This window comes from Apteryx mantelli, chromosome 4 (assembly GCF_036417845.1).
Source record: "Apteryx mantelli isolate bAptMan1 chromosome 4, bAptMan1.hap1, whole genome shotgun sequence".
Taxonomy (NCBI): Eukaryota; Metazoa; Chordata; class Aves; order Apterygiformes; family Apterygidae; genus Apteryx; species Apteryx mantelli.
Genome location: NC_089981.1, coordinates 72,899,555 through 72,918,335, shown reverse-complemented (window position 1 = coordinate 72,918,335; position 18,781 = coordinate 72,899,555). Strand labels below are relative to the sequence as shown.

Here is an 18,781-nt window from a genome sequence, read left to right as displayed (position 1 = left end):
TTTCAATTTTAGCTATTGTATTTTCACTTAATGCTCAACCATGTAAGACTGAAGTAAAACAACAGTCATAATTTCCTTTATGGCAACAGGGGGAAAAAAATAAAGACATATTTCAGTTAGATCCAGAATGTATATAACTACTTGGTTTGTTGTTATTTTATTTGAAAACTACCTTCAGAATAATGCAGTGGGAAAAAAATCCATAAAAGACTACTGAAATTGATTTATGCTTGTCTGGCTACCGCAACCCTTCATAAACCTGTTTTGTTCTGATCTGGTTAGTGCAGAGAGTACTGCGGTGATCCACAGGAGACTGGCTACTGATTTTGAAAGGATTTTCACATGAACAAAGCATGCAGGATTTGAATCTCTACCAAAGAATAGCCTGTTACATATCCTAGAGGAAGAAGATTTACTGTCAAATAATATTTGACTAAGAAACAGACATGTAGGCATATAATAACAAGAAAACCACTGGGACACAAAGTTTTGTTACCAGCCTAAAAAAAAAATCTGCCAATAAGTGATCTGCCAAGAATCTGTGATGATTAAAAATTACCAGAATGAACAAAAATTCAGAACACACAGGTTCTCGCAAAGTCAATGACACCAGTTCAGTCTATTAGAGAAATAGGACCACTGCAAGAATGGGAAGAGGAAGTAGATCAGAAGTTCATTTAAAAAAAATAAGGAGAGTTTCGATCTCAGATTACTGTCTGGTCTCACCTCTTACTGGAGATTTTTTTGTTATGCTCTTCTAGGTTTTATTTCTGCACTAGCCTTGAACCTCAGCTTCTTCTACTTTCCTTTTTTAGTGAGGGATGGGGATAGGGGAAAATCTCTAGAAATTGCAAAATACAGGCAACATCCTTAACTAAATATTCATGATATGCAGAATGCCTACCTTAACAAAGATAGTAGAATTGCATTCCTGTAAAGCCTCCATTAAACTAATCACATGCAGACACACCATTTCTACCATCTGAAAAAAAAACCAAAAACAAATAAATGTCCAGCATAACAGTGTTGTGATCTAAGCCAATAGTCCCTAAAATGAATCTTCCTGCAGTTGCTTGGCAGTTATACTGGAGCCTTAGATGTGTATTTATTAACGACTGACATATAAGATTAAATATTACATGAACACATAAGGGACATTTTTCTTTATTTAGTTTTCCCCTGATGCAGCAATACCTATCTGTTAAATGTTTCACAGTGCTTGATGGATTTTAATTCCTATGACACATCAAAACAAGTTGTCTTCAGCTTCCTTCTTTGCAGACATCATAAATCCTTTTACATGCCTTTGCTGGGTACTTCTCATCAATCAACGTGTCAGAAAATGATATTTTTATTTACTGAATCCTTTGAAAATTAACATAGTCACAAAAATCATCTTTTTTTCTCCCCACCAAAAGACAATTTATTGTTCTGAACTGGCAGCAAGTCCATGAATATATACTTCTTCAATTTTGTACCATGAATTATGACAGATGCAAATATCAGTTACTTGGTAGCAGACAGCATTTTATATTTTATATTATGTAAATGCACAGGTACAACAGGACATATACCCTGAGCCAGCAGTGACTCTTTACAGTGCTGGTCTAAATTATGTGTAAATTCCCCTTGATAATAATAAACTTAGCTTTTATGTAGTGCTTTTCATCTTCAAAGTGCTTTACAAACACTAACTAATTAAACTTCACAACACCCCTGTGAAATGGGTATGTATTATTATCTGCATTTCACAGAGCAGTAGCTGAGGCAGAGAGAGTTTAATAACTTGTAGTGAAGCCGCATAATGAGACACTTTCAGAATAAGGATTAGAACTTGGGACTTCCAGGTCATATTCTTGTCCTGAGGCTTGACATTTTCCTGTGTCTGACTGAACAACTGGATGGTTAGAAGAGTTGTGCATAATTCTTCACTCAGTAGGAGCTTCATGAACCACTGTTCCCAACAGTGGCTGGTGAACCACAGAGAACTCACTAGATGTCAAAGGCTAAAAACTTATTTAAAGACAGCTTGAGATAGCTGAAGTCCTTGCCTGATATGTAGAAGACATGAGGAGATAGTAACTGGTTCAAAAACATCCCAGTGCAGGTCATGCAATTATTTTTGAAAGGGCAAGTGCCCATACCTGTGTGGGGTAGGAGATGTTTCACATGGGTAAAGGGGAATTACATAAAATAATTACCATATAGAGATCGGGTCTCCATTTAAAACAGCAAAAAACAAGAACAAACAAACTAAGAAGAAAAAACCCTGACTTAGAGGACTGGGCCACATACAAGTGATCTTTCTCATTTGAAGCCAGTATCAGATTCTTCAGAGTCAAAGCTACTAGCTGTCATCTCAGTTAAAGCCAAACATTCATTAATGTCCAGTAGTGGTAAGAGGCTTGTCATGACCTTCTGGGAAGCAGAAAACACAATACAACTTGCCCATTAGAAACAAATTCTCAACCCTAAGCCTGCAAGCAGAGAGAATCATTAATCAATGGGAAGCAAAGGTAGCACCTGTGTGAAGGCTTCTGGCACACTTCTGGTCCTTATTGTACAAAGCTGCTCCAGCAACACTGAGCAGTTGAAAAATGAACTCAAAAGTTTATTTCCAAAATTAGCCTGGACAATTTCTGGACAGAGTGAACATTTCCCTTTCAAATCTTATCTCTAAACATACCTCCTTCAAATCATTCATTACTCAAAAACATTTCCAGAAAGATTTACATGGCTCATTTTTGATGGGTAACCAATGGGTTTAAGTGGTCAATAGTCAGCTTTGTGTGTTTTTTACTGAACAGGAATGAATCCTGTGGTAAAAAATATTCAGATGGCTATTCACAGAATTATCTTAAAACATTTAGTTGCTCCTGTAGTCAGAATAAGAGAAACAAGAAGACTGTTCTGAAGAACAGAAATATATTTAAAATGAGACCTGAAGCAGGGAATCCCTAACTCAACAAACAGTGACTCTTGAACACCAAGATCCCATTTCAGGCCAGCTCCTGGCTAGATCCTGTTTCAGGCCACTGCAAGGTTGAACCACTACTAATTAGCTTTCCCTTTAATTTCTCAAAAGCATCAAAGTTGCTTTATAAAGTTATTCATAGTGTATTCCATTTAAACATCAGCCTCTGAGGGCTTGGCTTTGTTTCAGGCCTTACTAACTCTGTACATAGCATCTGACTCACCACTTTGTTATGTGCCATTAATTGTAGGATGCTAGGTGTCACTCGGCTCCAGAACTCCAGTGCTGTAAGGATTGCTGTAAAACTAAATTCGTTCTGATTCTGGACTGTTGGAGCTACTGCTGTTTGTTCACAGTACACTGTCCAGAGCTGGGCAAATATAAATGCATGGAAGAGAGAACACATGTGCAGAACAGATGTCTGTAGAAATAGAAAAGAGAAGAAAATGTTTCACTGAAATAAGTATATTGGGGTACAGTGCACTCTTCTGTTAGACAGGCTTCGATCAAAGAACTCCTCTCTAATGCACCCCACTGTACAATCCTGCCCCTCATTTTCCAAACTGTTTTCCTCCCATTAGGAAATAGTAAGTCAGACATATTCAATAACATCTTTTCCATGCTCAAAACCTGTTTTTATATTTACAGACCAAAAACTGCACTTGGAAACCCACACTCCCATGCAATCACATTAAGGTCAGACCCTTTAAAGAAAAGGTTAGTTTTGTAGAACAGCTTCTATTCAGGGATGAGTCCTGAGACTTCCTTCATTGAAAACTCCCACTGCAGTCTGTAGAAGGCCAGGAGGCTCTGTCATGTATGACTCCATTTCAAACATGGTTTAAAACTTTAATAAAGTTTAATCTCCCATAAGATCCTCAGACAAACTGATGAAGTACAAACTAGGTAAGTAGTCAGTGAGGTGGACTGGAAACTGCCTGAACTGCTGGGCTCAGAGGGTTGTGATAAGCAGCACAAAGTCCAGGCACTGATCGTGTACCCCAGGAGTCGATACCGGGGTCAATACCACTTAACATCTTCATTAATGACCTGGATGATGGCACCAAATGCACACTCAGCAAGTGTGCAGATGATACAAAACTGGGAGAAGTGGCTGATACACCAGGTGATGTGCTGCATTCAGAGGGACTTTGACAGGCTGGAGAAATGGCCAGAGAGGAACTTCATAAAGTACAAGAAAGTCCTGCCCCTTGGGAGGAATAACTGCATGCACCTGCACAGGTGATAGTCTGATCACCTGATAGGAAGTAAAAATATATCATCCTACATCCATTCTTTTTATTTTTCAGCCATTACCTTGTTTCAAGTCAGAGATGTTTTCTCAATTTAAAAGTGCAACATTGATTCATACACTGTGGCAGTGTGACTGCACCAAACATTGCAATGGTTGCTCGGTAACTAGAAAGAGGTATTTGAAAAAGCAAAAAAAGGCCCAGAAGGAAAGAATGGGAAGCACCAGTCTTGGCTGGGAGAGGAGAGTGAAGGGGGGATTCTAAGTACTGGACAAATATGCGATCATTCTGCTTCTGTATTTAATAAAACCCTGGTTAGCATCAGAGTGCTGCTATATCTGTGTTGAACTACTGTCACAAATGGCTTATAATTTGCAATAACTCTCCTTCCTTGTCCAAAGCACCTTCAGAAAAAAAAAAAAACTGTGCTTAAACTATCACTGTTTATAGTGTTAACTTTTGATCACAACATTATTTATAAGTTATCCAATACTACTATATAAATAGAAGAGAATGAAATAACTATCTAGAGATTTGCTACAGGGATAGTCATTGCTAAAGCTTCATTCTGGAATTCAGCTTTTCCTTCTTCACTCCTGTGCTGAGATACTTTGAAGTAGTTAAATCTCTTAAAATTATCTGTAGTGATTTTATCACCAGTTTTATATGCATGAAAATGCAGCTATGCAAGAAAGACTACAGAGATTTCTTCTTCTCAAATCTCTGTTTTTTACAAGGTTCTATCCCTCCTTTTTTCTCATAAAGAAATAAATATTCCAATATTGGCCTGTTTTAATCCAGTGGGATCTCTTAAGCATTAAAAAAAGCAAACGGTTCTTAACTTCTCAAAACCATATTACTGTATTACTTCAGAAACACATTCTGGGGACTGCTGTGCTAGAAGTACAAGCAATTTTAAAGAGGACATTAGCTTACACGAGATTGTTTTGGTAAGATTTAGAAAAGTTCAAAATTTCACATCCAAATAAAATACAAGCTAGTGATAAGCGCTTGCAATAATAAGGTCAATATATATCACGTCTCCTCTTAAAAGATGGAATCCCTTACCTTTGATTGCTCTGGAAACCCAATCAGAATAACAATAAGGTGGTCTGCAATTTGCGAGCCTGCATCCAGTGGAATAGGCATGCAAGATGATGGAGAATTTGGACAGACAACATTGTGTGTCAAAGACCCCAGGAGTAGCCACGACAGCAAACGAATATGTGAGACACATTCTATGAACTCTTTGGGCCTGTCAAAAAAGAATGTGTTTTACAATGCTGTTAAGTTTTCTATTTTTCCACAAAACTGAGAATCTCTTTAAACATACTTTGCAGATGCTGTCTCAGTGTGCTGGAGGCATGAATGAGTGATACAGCTAGTGCGAAGACTAGAATTACATTTAGAACTACACAGAACTTCAGGGACTTGACATGCCATTAACAAGTCCAACAGAAAATATTTAGCGTGCCTAAGAAACAGCCTCTATCCATGGCCAAATCATGCACAGGCTCACAGGTTCCACATCCAGTCTTTTTTTTTTTTTTTTTTTTTTTTTTTTTTTTACACAGAAATCATCAAAAAGAAAGGGTTATCCAAGTGGAGTTGCTCTTCGTAGCTCCTCTGGATAGCACACAGCTGACAAGGCTTGTCATGAAACTTCTCATTCCACCATTAGCTCTGAGGCAGGCTCCCTGTAATATTTTTGCTCAGTGTTCCACTTCTCCATCAGTAAAATGGAGTTAATTTCTCTTTTCCTTAGCCTCTCTTTGGACATTTGGACTGCATGCTTTTCAGGGCAGGGACTATTCTTTTTTGGGACACTTAAGTATTAATCCACCATCTAGCGAAATGTTTAATTTCAAATCAATTTGCCTATTTAATCTGAAAAGGAATAATACTTCTCTGGTGTCATCTTGCCTATTCCCTTGCTGTTACGAAGTTCAGATTACTTACTCTTTTAAATTCACAGGCATAAAAAAAAAAAATTGATTTCAGATCAAAAAACAACTACTGTGGCCAGAAGTCTGGGACAAAGTTGGGACAGGAACACAGATTTGTTGAAACAAAGTCCAGTGCTCTATACTCAAAATATCTCTCTGTTCGCTAACATTGTAAGAGAAGGGACAGTATCTTGTCCTTATGTTTCAACATAAAACACTTCAGGTTAGGATTTTTCACAGTGAAAAGGGATAAAAGCATGTCTTCAAGAGCAGAATTTCTCACATCTGACTTTAACCAGGAGAAGTCAGTATTATTATCATCACACACTTAAAAGTTCTTATTTGCATTTAGTAATTTCATTGGGCATTTTCTACTGTACTTTATAATTCCCACTATATTCTTTATAATTCTAGGCCTGACCAAGTACCTGCATTGCTTTCACTTTCTACAATAAAGTTCATTTCCATTGTAGATCTACTGATCTACAATCAGTTCTTTTCCAGAATAACTCAAGTCAATAAAGTTACCTCCCAGGTCCCGTTAGCCTCCACTTAAATGTGGCACTGATGAACTCCTCAGGAAACTGGGAGCTGCCAACCAGCTGTTTCAATGTCCCACTGCCACCACTCCCAAGTGTAGGTCCTATCTAAGCAATGTGGCAATAAATGCAGAATTCTCTGAAGATTTCCAACTCATTCTAGTATTCTTTCTGGTGGAAAGGCATCCTTACCCTTGTTGCATTGCAGAAGGTGGATGGTATAGCCAAGGCAAATATCGGATCACAGCTTTGTTGTCTCTGTGGTTTCCTCGTGTAATTTCCATAGCAGCAATTTGAGCTAAACCAACTTTCAGATGCCCACCAAATGTGTCTTCATGCAGTGGCTGAGAACACGTCTTCATGTGACTCTGCAAAGCAAAGATCTGATTCCCTACCCAAAAGACTATGTCATTAGGTCTAACTTCTTCCAAGCTTCAGTATAGTCTATTTCCCTTCAATCCCTTTCTCAGAGTCTCTAATTGTGTCTATGAAGCTATGGAACAAAAATCAGAAATAGATTAAAAACTTCTCCAATGCCTATATTAGTAACAGCATTATGATGCAGCTCCTTCCATGGAGGACCACATTTTCAAGAGCCAACACAAGAGAATTGTGCAAAATGTATGTGCACTGTTTGTATCAGCAAACTCAACACCTGCTGAATACAAACTAATGGTTTCACATTGAGACAGTTTAACTGAAGATCAGAGAATCTAACCATTTAATAAGGCAGCATTCTTTGTGTAGGAAATGCCTTCCCCGTGCAAGATTCCATTTACATGTACAGAAATAAGCTATCACCCATTCACCAGAGATATGAATATTTTGCACTGTTCATGCTACAAGTGCATTTAAGCCCTGGAAATATAAGGGCTACCAAGACACCTGCAAATATTTATGACTGGAAAGATAATTTATTATCCTGTTTTGTCAGCTCTAATGAACGTTTCACTGGTGCTTCTTGAGATATTTCTACATTTGTAATTGAGCTAACTTTGCATTATCTTATGTTATAGGAGTAACAGAACACATGCTGAGTGCATGTGCTTGCTTAAGGGAAAGCCATATGCTTTGCGCAAGAAAATCCAGGTCATCAATTATTGAATTATTATAACGTGTCAGAAATCAGTGAACCTATAATATTTTATAGCAGAGAAGTATCTGACCCCAGCAACTTATACTATCAAAATCACTTACTTGAAGTCTCTTTCAAGAGGAAAAAAATATATATATCAGCATGAACACCACCTAGTCACCTAGCTACAGAGAGAGGTAACAAGGACAGGCAGGCAGGCAGATATATTATACTTATGAAATTCCACTGTTTTTGAAGAAGTAAAATTTTGCAGAGCTTTTAGAAATTAAAATGTTATCCCAAAGGGAAAAAAAGATAATAAGCCCAACAGAAGTAATAAACTAGAATGTTATTATCTTGAGAATTAACATTTATACCTTGTTTATAATGTACTGGTTACTAGTATGCAAGACTGCAAATAACTAACATCTCTTTCACAGAAACAGGCTATTCTCAGACACTCAAGATATCAGAAACGAGTAAATAGCTTTAGTAACTAACTCTATTTCTGTTCACTGAATTTGTAAAGGGGGATTTTTTTTTTACATATATTATATGAAATAATTTAATAACATTTTTCTAATTTTTTATTCTTTCCTCTATGAAACTTCACTTGAAATTTGAAAACCAAGATTAAAGTTTTGCTGTAGGATTGTTACTGGTCATATAAGTCATATGGTATTCTTCTTGTCAATTTGCCAGTTCAGATGCTGTTGATAATACTTGTAGTAAAAAATTATACAACTGGATAATCTTAGGACTCACTTTCTAGGAACACCTGTGTTAATAAAATGTAGACAATGTAAGTAATTATATTAAATCAACACAAAAGAGTATGAATCTAGATGTTGTGAATTTGTTTAAAATTCCAACTATTTGTGAAGTTTTTACTTAGAAATGTTTGCAGTATTTTCCCAACTATATTGGAACCACAGAATTAATTTCTTTTAAGATATCTGCTTGAATGCAAAAGTGAAAAGGCTATGATTTCTCAAATTGAAACTGTCTTAAGGAATACGATCTGCCTTTTCATTTCACAAAGACAGACAAAACTTATTTTTCACAATACATAAAATTATGGTCATTTGGACTCTCCTACAATGCTCATCTCTTCTTTGTCAGATTCCTGTATTATACGTCTAAATCAAAACAACGTAAAATTCGGGACTGTTCAGTTCTGATTCAGTTTTAAATGCCTCAACCTACACATTCTGGGAGCTTGGTGTCTAATTTTGAAATATAAAAGAGAAGAACCAGGTAAAGTTTTAGTTTGTGTTCTAGCTATATCCATGTGTAAAAATGTAATAACTAAAGAGCAGGAGAAACTACCATCTGATTAGACTTAAGCATTGTAAGAGAATTTATAAAAATCAGACTACAGTTCAGTTCAAGGAAGAAGTGACATGGATAAAAAGTGCGAATGGCAGAGAGCTTTCTACAAAAACATTTTATGTGCGAGAGAGGACACCTGCAAGTATTTACAAATAAATTCCTGGTTTCAGTCAAATTTGTGTTTTTCTATGGAACTGGCAAACCAGATGTATCTCTCATTTATGATTCATGTGCCAACCTATTTTGAAAACGATTGTGAAGTGAAAAAGAAATGGGTGGATAACTTTAAAGGATAGAGTGGGAAGGGAATTCAATTCAGCTGAAAATGATTAATTAGTTCATGCTTTGAAGTAAATTTCTACTCCAGAACAAAAGGCTGTTTCCCTTATTGGAGTTTTTTTTTTTTTTTTTTTTTTTTTTTTTTAACTCAATGGGATTCAAGGCAAATGGCCAACAGGATATGAACTACAAAAAGATATTTTTTGCAGTGAAACAAGGTTATTTCAGGTTTCAAGAGATGTGATTTTCAGTTTAGTCGAGATTCTTCCTCCTGTGTGGTAAGCATTATCACCTTGCAGTAAAGAGTCCCCGCTGCAGGGGGTGGGGGAAGGGGGTGAAGCAAGGGGGGGAATGTGCTAGATAATCAAGTAGGGTAAAAGCTCTAATCTCGTTGGTTCATAAATAAAACTTCAGTATCCAAATCCACTACAGGTTGTCGTTTACTCTGTCTTGCCTGTGACAGAATGTAAGGAATGAACTCGTGGCATGAAACACTCCAATGCATCGCTAGTAACTTTCAGCAGGGGACTGGTACAATACGAGAGAGGCTCTTCCGGGGAAACACCATACCCGTTTCTCAGGAAAACAGACTTCAGTATCCTTTATTAGCAGAGGCACACTGCATTACAGAACAGCAGCTGCTCTTCAGGTTAGAAATAAATGTGAGAGCCTGGTCAAAAAACTTCCCTAGAAGACCACATATATCAAAACCCAGGCATGTAAGTGATGGCAATATGATTCTTGCTAGCTAGAACTGGAAGCAGTTTTTTCCCCTCTATCTGCGAACTAAACTTTAGATCACATACATGCAACTTGGCAGCTACTTGACTATGCCAGTGATGAAATGACCTCTCTTTCGACTGATGAACTTCCCCTTGAATCACCAAGTTCCTGATGTACAAATGCTAAAACCTGTTGCCAGATTTTAGAATTGGCTGCATCTTTGACAGCACAGACTCTCTTCTGTATTTGGAATGGTCCCTCTGCTGCACTCCTACACCATCAGTTTGTCTTGCTAGCTCTGCAGAAGTCAGAAGCATCAAGGCCTCTTTACATCTTTACCTTCATTTTATGTGCTGAATGAAATCCACCCTTTTGCAGGCTGCCAGCACGTAGCTCAAAAGAGTAAGCTCTAACTTAGCGTGACATTGAGGAGAGAAGTGATATTTAGATGGTTCTACTGTTAGACAGGTGTTTTCCCTCTACACAAAGGAGGACTCTAACCACTGCAGTTTCATCTTCAGCTCATTGCTTACTGAATATTGAGGTCCAGATGGTATGATAAAACTACCCAATGGGACAGGGTTATTCTAAACAACCTAAATAATATTGCCCCCTACACAGCATTATTTCAGCTAATATATCAATAACTGTCTGTCAAATTCCATTAGTTCTTTATTTAAGCTATTAACAGTAGATGGTACTTTGCTTGTGATTGAAACAGCTCCTCTTCTAGATCAAAGTATTTCCTGTTATACTGCAGCAATATGATTTCACCTAATTCTTTTCTAAACATCTTTCTTCAAGAATTTTCATTTTTTATTAAATTTAAGAGATACTGGGTTCCTTGTCAAATAGAAATTCCAAATTTTGACCAGCTAAGTATTACTTAAGCGTTCTCATGAAATTTATTCCTAAACATTTTATGTTGACAGAAATGTTTTCCTATCAATCCTCTTACACTTGCCCTTTGGCATCAAACTAACATACAAGAACCAAAAAGCAGTTTGGACTACAGAGAGAGCTACCAGTCAGTTTTCCCCACCTCAACAGAATGTAGTATGATGAAGAAAACAACAGCATCTACAAGGAAAAGGACATTTGTCAATTACTTCATTTTAATAATCTCTGAACTTCTTCTGAACACTAAGAATGTCTGCTTGGGTATATAACAGATGCAGGATTTCTCCAGAACAGTGTAATTAGTTATACAGGTAAGGAATTTTGTGCTGAGATGGGTTATTTTTAACATGACTACTTCTCATACAATGATTTTGTTATGACATTATCTTATCATCAACCTCCATATTGCATAAAAAGAAAGCCTGCATTTTTATTCTGTGCTCCACATATTCAAATTAGCCTCCATTTCAACACTGCATAAGATACTTTTTGCCTATCCCTGAGAAGTGACTTATCTATAACAGTACTAACTTTAAAAAAAACCCAACCAAACAAAAAAAAACTGTCAGTCATCCTCAGAAACTTCCAAAGGATTCTTCCAAGTAGATTAATTACAGAAAATACTAAATAGTAATTAGCTCACACACTTTAGGTAAATGTATGCCCATAACTAACCTTTAATTTGGTTAAGGTATGCATATCTGCGATGAAATCCAGCACCTCCCCAACATATTGCCTCATGCATTCCATTGCTGCTGTTCCACACTACAACACAAAAGAAACATATTTAATCACCAGATTTTGAATATATTCATGTTTTCATCTTTTCTTCTTGTTCACAAAAATACTGTTTCTTGTCTGTCTCAAATTCTTTACTGTCTACTCTAACTAGGAGTATGTATTCTTGGATCTTTTTCTTCTCACAGTAATTTGCCTTCTTATCTGATGATAGTATAAAAAAAACCAGTCACACTAGCTGCATCATGCATTATAAAATATTCTCATCTGTTACAGTGATAAAAGATTATCTGATGAAACTTGCAATAATATCCTTAACATATATCTCCTAAAATTTACACTGGTCCAGAAGCAAAGTTTTTTAAAGTCAATGAGAGTTTACCAGCTCAGTTCTTTAAGCAACTGAGCATTTCTGCGAGCGAAACCAATCAGCTACAATCCTGGAAAACAAAATTAAGTAACAGGCACGGATGCCCTTATGTTCACATGAATCATGATGGAAAAGCAGTTTGAGTGACTGTCCTCATGTATTTTACTTATAAACATCACTGAAATTTTTAAGTGCAACTTTTTTTTTTTTTTTTTAAACTAACAAAGGTTCTGGGATATTCCTGAGCAACATCATTCAAAATATAGCATCTTAATGGCACTCAAGTTAGTTGCAACTTTCAAAAGGATGGTAAAGGCAGCATTTGAATTATTCTTACTAATTATTTCCACTGCACAAATTTTTAAAAGTAATTTTTATTGTACAAGTATTAAATAATTTATTTTTAGAAATGCTGAAACGAAACAAAACCTTCTATGGTCACGCAGGTAAATATGCACTATAAAGATGTAGTTTTTTCCTTTAATTATATTTAAATCTGAAAAACTACATCATACATTTAAACCTTATGGCATTCTACATGCTGATACAAGGGCTATAAGGGATAAATGAAATCCTCCTATATTCCTTCATGAACTGCTCCATTTTGACCATAAAGGTATAAGCATTGAGAAATGATTTGTGCCAGAACAAGAAGGACCCCAAGGGGAAAACAATGGGACTCAGTGTAGTGCATATTGTGTTTTTGCAGTAAAAATTTTCATAGTCCCTTTCCTAGAGCGCAGTGAGAAATGCCAGTCGAGCCTTTGGCTAACACAAGGCATGCTCTTGGTATGCAAAGCAGTCAATGGAACAAAACTATCATATTAGATAGAGGCTTCCAACAGAGCAGAAAGCCCTGCAGAAAAGCTTTCAGAAGGTGCTATGACTGATCAAATAGGTATCATATAACCTTATGTTTATGTTAATAATCTGAGGTGAAGATAATTCTAGCTGAATTCAAGGGGAATTGTGAATGCTCAACATTTCTCAAAGATCAAGTCTTTATAAATGCCTCATTTTCTGGGGCCAAGTAAAAACAAGGCTTAACTTTAGAGATTAAATGATGAAATTATCTAATTAGGTATCTTTCTTCTTAAAGTGGACGAAAACTATTGGACCCAAATCATAGGCTCATGGCAAAACATCACAGTAAAGTTTATCAGGGGAAAATATGCTTCTTTGAGCTCTGTTTAATCACCTACACTTTGAAATCTATTACCTTATCTGAGTATACACATGAACAAGATTTGGTTTTGATCACAAAATTATTCAGCTTTAATTGAGTTTTAGTTGCTGAAATTTTGAAAATCTGTTAGCAGTCTATACTTAAGCAACAGACCTGTGTGTTTCTCATTTTTCTACATTAGTATAAATCTACATGTTGTTGAACTATACCACCTTCTGTTTTTTAAAATGCTATGTCCGTTAGTTCCCTTGACAGAATAACAAACAATAAAATGCAGCCAGTGGCAGCCCTGTTGGAGTATCCTCCATCCAGTTTTTGTGGACTAAGGATTCCACACAGGTTCTAAAACACTGAATGACAGTATTATAAAAGATGTTATGCTCAGACCTCTGAATAATAATGCTCTATTGCAAAAGGCTTATGTTCAATCATGTATTCAGTTTTATTCAAGCAGCAAGCAACTTCCTTCTCTACAATTTCTTCTGAAATGATCCCTTTCCTATCATACCTTGTAACACCAATATCAGTCTATCTACTTAACCCAAACATAAACTAAAACATTCCCTTAGAAGAGAGACATCATTGAAGATTTGAGTTAAAAAATCACACGCTTCAGAAGACATACAGGAAAAATCCTATTAGAACATCCCTAGAGTCAACAAGGAAAAAGGTTTCCCACAGCTCATGAAGTAGACTTGGGCTAACCCTCATCCCTCTGTTTGGGTACTTAGTGATGTGTGTCATGGAACAACTCAAACCCTCCAGCTGTGTTACTTCCACGCATGTTCACCAGCCACATACTCAGCAGCTAAGCAACTATGAGTACTCGCAATTCAGCTACATTATATATCACCAGACGAATGCCTTGCATCCCTTCTTTAACCAGATAGCCTTTTGTCAGAATGGAGGCAGTGGCTGGCACCTTCCCTCTCTGTTGCCATTTTTTGAGGCATTCAGCTGGTCTCTTCCCCACATCTGGTCTTCCATAGATCTCTAGCAGGGGCTTTGGCCAAAGTCAGTCGTATGTGCCACATGACTAATTATTAGAGAGAGTAAGGGCAGCAAGATCAAGTTAAGAACTTCTCCAACATTCAAAAAAAGGAAGAAGCACTTCAGCTTCTGCCTGCAATACACCTTGCCAATGAAAGGAGAAATGAAAAGGAATGAACATTCAACTGAAGCAAAATAAGCTTAATAAGACCTATTTTAAAAAATTAAACCTATGAGATGGGAGTTTGATTCAGTACTTACTCCAGGCATAGAGGCAATCATCTGTTTATGCAAGATTGTTGATTCAGCCAGTTTTGTTCCAGCATCTGCACAAACAAACTAAGAAGAAATTAAAGATGAATTATTTTTGGAGGAACCTTAAGACACTACTAAGTTATTTATGACTTTATTAAGATCAGTTGAGATCTCTTCTTGCTTATATTTGTGGTAATTTGCCTTTACAGCTCTCTTACTTTATAAACAGCCTAGTTTGTTCACCATTATAAATGAGTTAATTTTAATGAAAAAAAAAAAAAGACTTTAATGTGCCTGATTAACATGTGTATACTGTGTGGGAGCAATCTGAAGAATGTTATATAATATAACAGATTTTCTTTGTGAGTACAAATATATATCTTTGCAATTCTTCGGATATATCAAGTGTTCTTCTTTCATTATAGTGTAAATCAAGATAGAGGAGAACAATGCAACATGCAATGTTCTCCACTGTGGTACTACAATGCCTTCACTGAAGTTCTACAAGGATGAATTACATGAACAATTTTCAAATTCAGAACAGACTGTTACGGTGTAGTACAACTTCCCTGTAACACAGGCCACAAAACTTTACTTGTCTTTTTCAGAGCAAAGTTCAGAAAAATTCTGTTATGCTAGAATATCCCTAATTGATTTTCTTATGCTTTTATTCTCCTTGCTTTCTTTTATATCTTTTTTCACTTCTTATTACCAAATCCCTTGCCCCAAAATCTCCGATGTCCACCTCATTGATACCTAACAGATCTATAACAATGTTAACAAATACAATATTAACAATATTAACAAAAACAATTATTAATGAATAACAATATTAACAGATCTAGTTATTTAACCTTTATAATCTTCAATAATGCATTTGACACCCTGCAGATAAGATGGTCTCCTTGTTCCTAAAACTTTGTTGTTTTAATGCTGTATTTGCACTGAAGCAATTTGTCTAGAATGATGCAGTGTAACTTTCTAACAAAGAGCAGACAGAAAAGCAGAACTGACAAACTGAGGTATAAGCCTTAATTTTCTTTCTTGATAATGAATACTGTGGTACCTTCACAAACTGAGGCAGATATTGACTACACAATATACTTCACAATTTACTGATGCATTTTTTGTTATCAGTGCGCTCAATGACTGACCATTCTCTTAAAAATATTCCCAAATATCCTTTACAGTGTTAGAATTTACTTTTACACTTCCATTATCTTTACCTTTCAAAGACAGATTTAATCTGAACTCTCAGACAGCCAACCAAGACTTGGAAACAACACATGCATCAGACCTATGTCTTGCCCAAGGGTCTGTTCTTTGGGAAGAATACCAGTAAGAATAATCTAACTGGGTATCCTCAGAAACAGACCTGGCTCCAGTTGACTCTGCTTATGCTCATAAGTTATTTTACACCAGAATAAGCCAAATAATAGAAATAAAAGAAGAATCTGACTCATATTTCAGTTGAGAGATGATCTTAATTCTCCTCTGTACCAGATCTCTAATCATTACAGGGAAGGAAAGGAGCGCCTCAGGGACTGAGTTATGGGCTGTGTTAATCCAGACTTAATCTTAGTTCAAGCAGTGACTGTGACTCTCCACTTCTCTTTTAAGAGAAGGCCCATAAATGGACTTATGGAAATAGATGACAGATTTTCTCCTGAAGCCAGAAGCTAGCTGCTCTGGATTGCAGGAGATATACAGATAATTTCATCAGCCTCTGAAAATGAGATATTGAACAAGACACATCCACATTGGGTGCTGATGTGGGAGCGAATACAGCATATGGGAACAGTGCTAGGAGGAGAAGCCAGGCAATCATCATTTTATCTTTACTTTCAGTATGTAAGAGGGAGTTTTGCTTACTGACTCTTGTCAGGTGATTGAGTCAATATGAAGGACAAGTGTTTACCAGTTAAATCCCACTGCCAAAACTGAAGTGGCCTTAAGGAGCATGTTTTTTGCATTCTCAAATGAGGAATTTTGGATTGATTAGACTGTAGAGACTAAACTGCCTTTTAATCCTTTGGAATGGCTTTGAACTGAGGTATTTAATAGAGTAACGTAGAAAAGGTAGAAAAGCTGTTTTATTCTGTAATTCAGGAAAAGTTAGTTGAAGTCAACAAGCACTGAAGAACATGGTATCAGGCTTCATCACTGCATCCATCAGACAAAGAGGTGGGTGGTTGCTAAGTTATTTAGTGGTCATCATGCCTGGGATTGAAAATAGAAGCCTAGGCTAAAAAAAACAAACAAACAAACAAACAAACAAAAAACCCCCCAAAACTGCTTTTTTAAATTAAAATGGATAAATTAAAAAAAAATCACCCTTTCACCCTTTACCCTCAAAACAAAACAAAAAAAGTTATTTTCCACCCCCCACTCCATTTCTTCCCCTAATATTGATGGTATAATAATTGTTTTCAAAATTATCCTAACTACTATATAATCTAACTTGTCAGTGTTATTTCTTTGTCAGTTGGCAACCATTTATTTTCTATGAGTAATGTACCAGTACTCAAAAACAAACCAGCCTATAGTAAGCTCTGTCAAGCTTTGACCACTTAACAGAAGCGAAGAGGCAGTGAAAGCAGCTGTGATGAAGGGAGCATTGTGAATGATCTACTTTTTTGCTTGAACCATTTGGACTGCTGTTATGTTGGTCCCCTATTCTCTCCCTTCAGATACTTATATGCATTGATAAGATCCCCCCTCAGTCTTCCCCAGGCTGAACAGTCTCAGCTCTCCTCATATGAGAGATGCTCCAGTCCCTTAGCTATTTTAGTAGCCCTCTGCTGGACTCGCTCCAGTAGCTCCATGATGAGTTAGCACTCCTTCCTATACACAAACTATTTCTTGGCTTTGGGGCTATAACAGGGAGACAAGGCTGTTGCTGGGACAGCTCTGCCTTTGGAATGCGCTTTGCAGCCCAGTGTATTAGCAACGTACATTAGCAATGTACATTAGCGCGCTCGGCAGCCCAGTACATTAGCAATGGTGCTTGGGTCCTCATCATCCTTGGAAATGGGGTTTCCTTATTTAGGTGCTTAAATTTTATTGTGACAGTACAATGTATGCACCTATGTTTACAAATGCAAATTCTAGGTTCTGATTCAAAAAAATTCTTTCTTCACTTGACACCACTAGTACTTTTTGGAAACATGTTGGACTTGCCAGTTTTTTTGTTTTGTTTTGTTTGCTGAATTTGGGCTGAGACAGGATCAGTATGAAAATAACATGAGGTAGATCTCCTGTACCTGCACCAACAGCAGTAGATTCATGTCTGGTAAGGGTGACTTTAACTTGAGTGCCTGTAGTAACTCCAAGATGACACTGCGGGTCAGGTAGAATTTATCTCTTTCCTACAACAGAAAAACACGGAATTAAGAATGCCCTGAAATTCACTGACATCCACTAGTAAACCATAAGATATTTTTTATCTAAATTTGAAAATAAAATGTCATAGAAGTGCACTTTTTGTTCCTGTCTTACAAAAGAGACAGACATGATTCATCATTTATTTATGTAATTCTACAGACTTGATCGAGTGGACAGCAGTGAGAATATACCTTTGATCTTCCTTTCACTTTGCAATAGGCACTATTATGAAATTTTTTTATATTTCACATGTGAAATATAGATAGGTTTTATTAGACATTTATAGAGCCCCAACATGCAGGGTAATTCTCACTGTATAGTTCCATATAAAGGAAAAAGGGGAAAGAATTAAGATTTCACATAGGAGAACAAAATTGGCAATAACATTTAGCATAATTCTCTCATTAAACCTGCCAGAAAAGCCCCATGTTTTATCATACTACTTTTGTTGTTGTCTCCCTTAAAATGAGAGTGCCTCCATTACAGCAGCTTGGACATCTATTTTCATTCATTAAACTAGCGGTATTTTTCCCCTCACAGAGTAAAAACCCTCTTCACTACAGCTGCCACAACAAAAAACATTAAAACATATAAGGGAAGATAAGGCAATAGAGATTAGAACAAAAAGGCTAAGAACCCAGAATTGTGGAGATGAAACAACACGGAGGTGCAAGAGAGAAGATGAGTCTGTTATCCGTCTAACTTTGACATTCTCTGACTTTAGGAGATAAGTACATGGAACAAATCTATAACCTGCTCCTGAACATAGCAACTCAAGAATTTTTCATCAGCAGTTAGACTTACTCTGAGCTCTCTTTCAATTGACCATCAGAGGTG

General features: G+C 36.6%; 1 protein-coding gene across 1 annotated transcript in view; it reads right to left on the bottom strand.

Moving 5' to 3' along the window:
* Nucleotides 1–18,781, bottom strand: part of UNC79 (unc-79 homolog, NALCN channel complex subunit) — a 113,378-nt gene that overhangs the window by 6,295 nt on the left and 88,302 nt on the right. The window contains exons 44-50 of the mRNA XM_067296968.1: nt 17,824–17,928; nt 14,567–14,644; nt 11,697–11,786; nt 6,905–7,080; nt 5,296–5,482; nt 3,198–3,395; nt 905–982 (exon numbers count right to left, since the gene is read on the bottom strand). Coding sequence (XP_067153069.1) covers nt 905–982; nt 3,198–3,395; nt 5,296–5,482; nt 6,905–7,080; nt 11,697–11,786; nt 14,567–14,644; nt 17,824–17,928 — 912 coding nt within the window. The remainder of the gene's footprint in view (nt 1–904; nt 983–3,197; nt 3,396–5,295; nt 5,483–6,904; nt 7,081–11,696; nt 11,787–14,566; nt 14,645–17,823; nt 17,929–18,781) is intronic.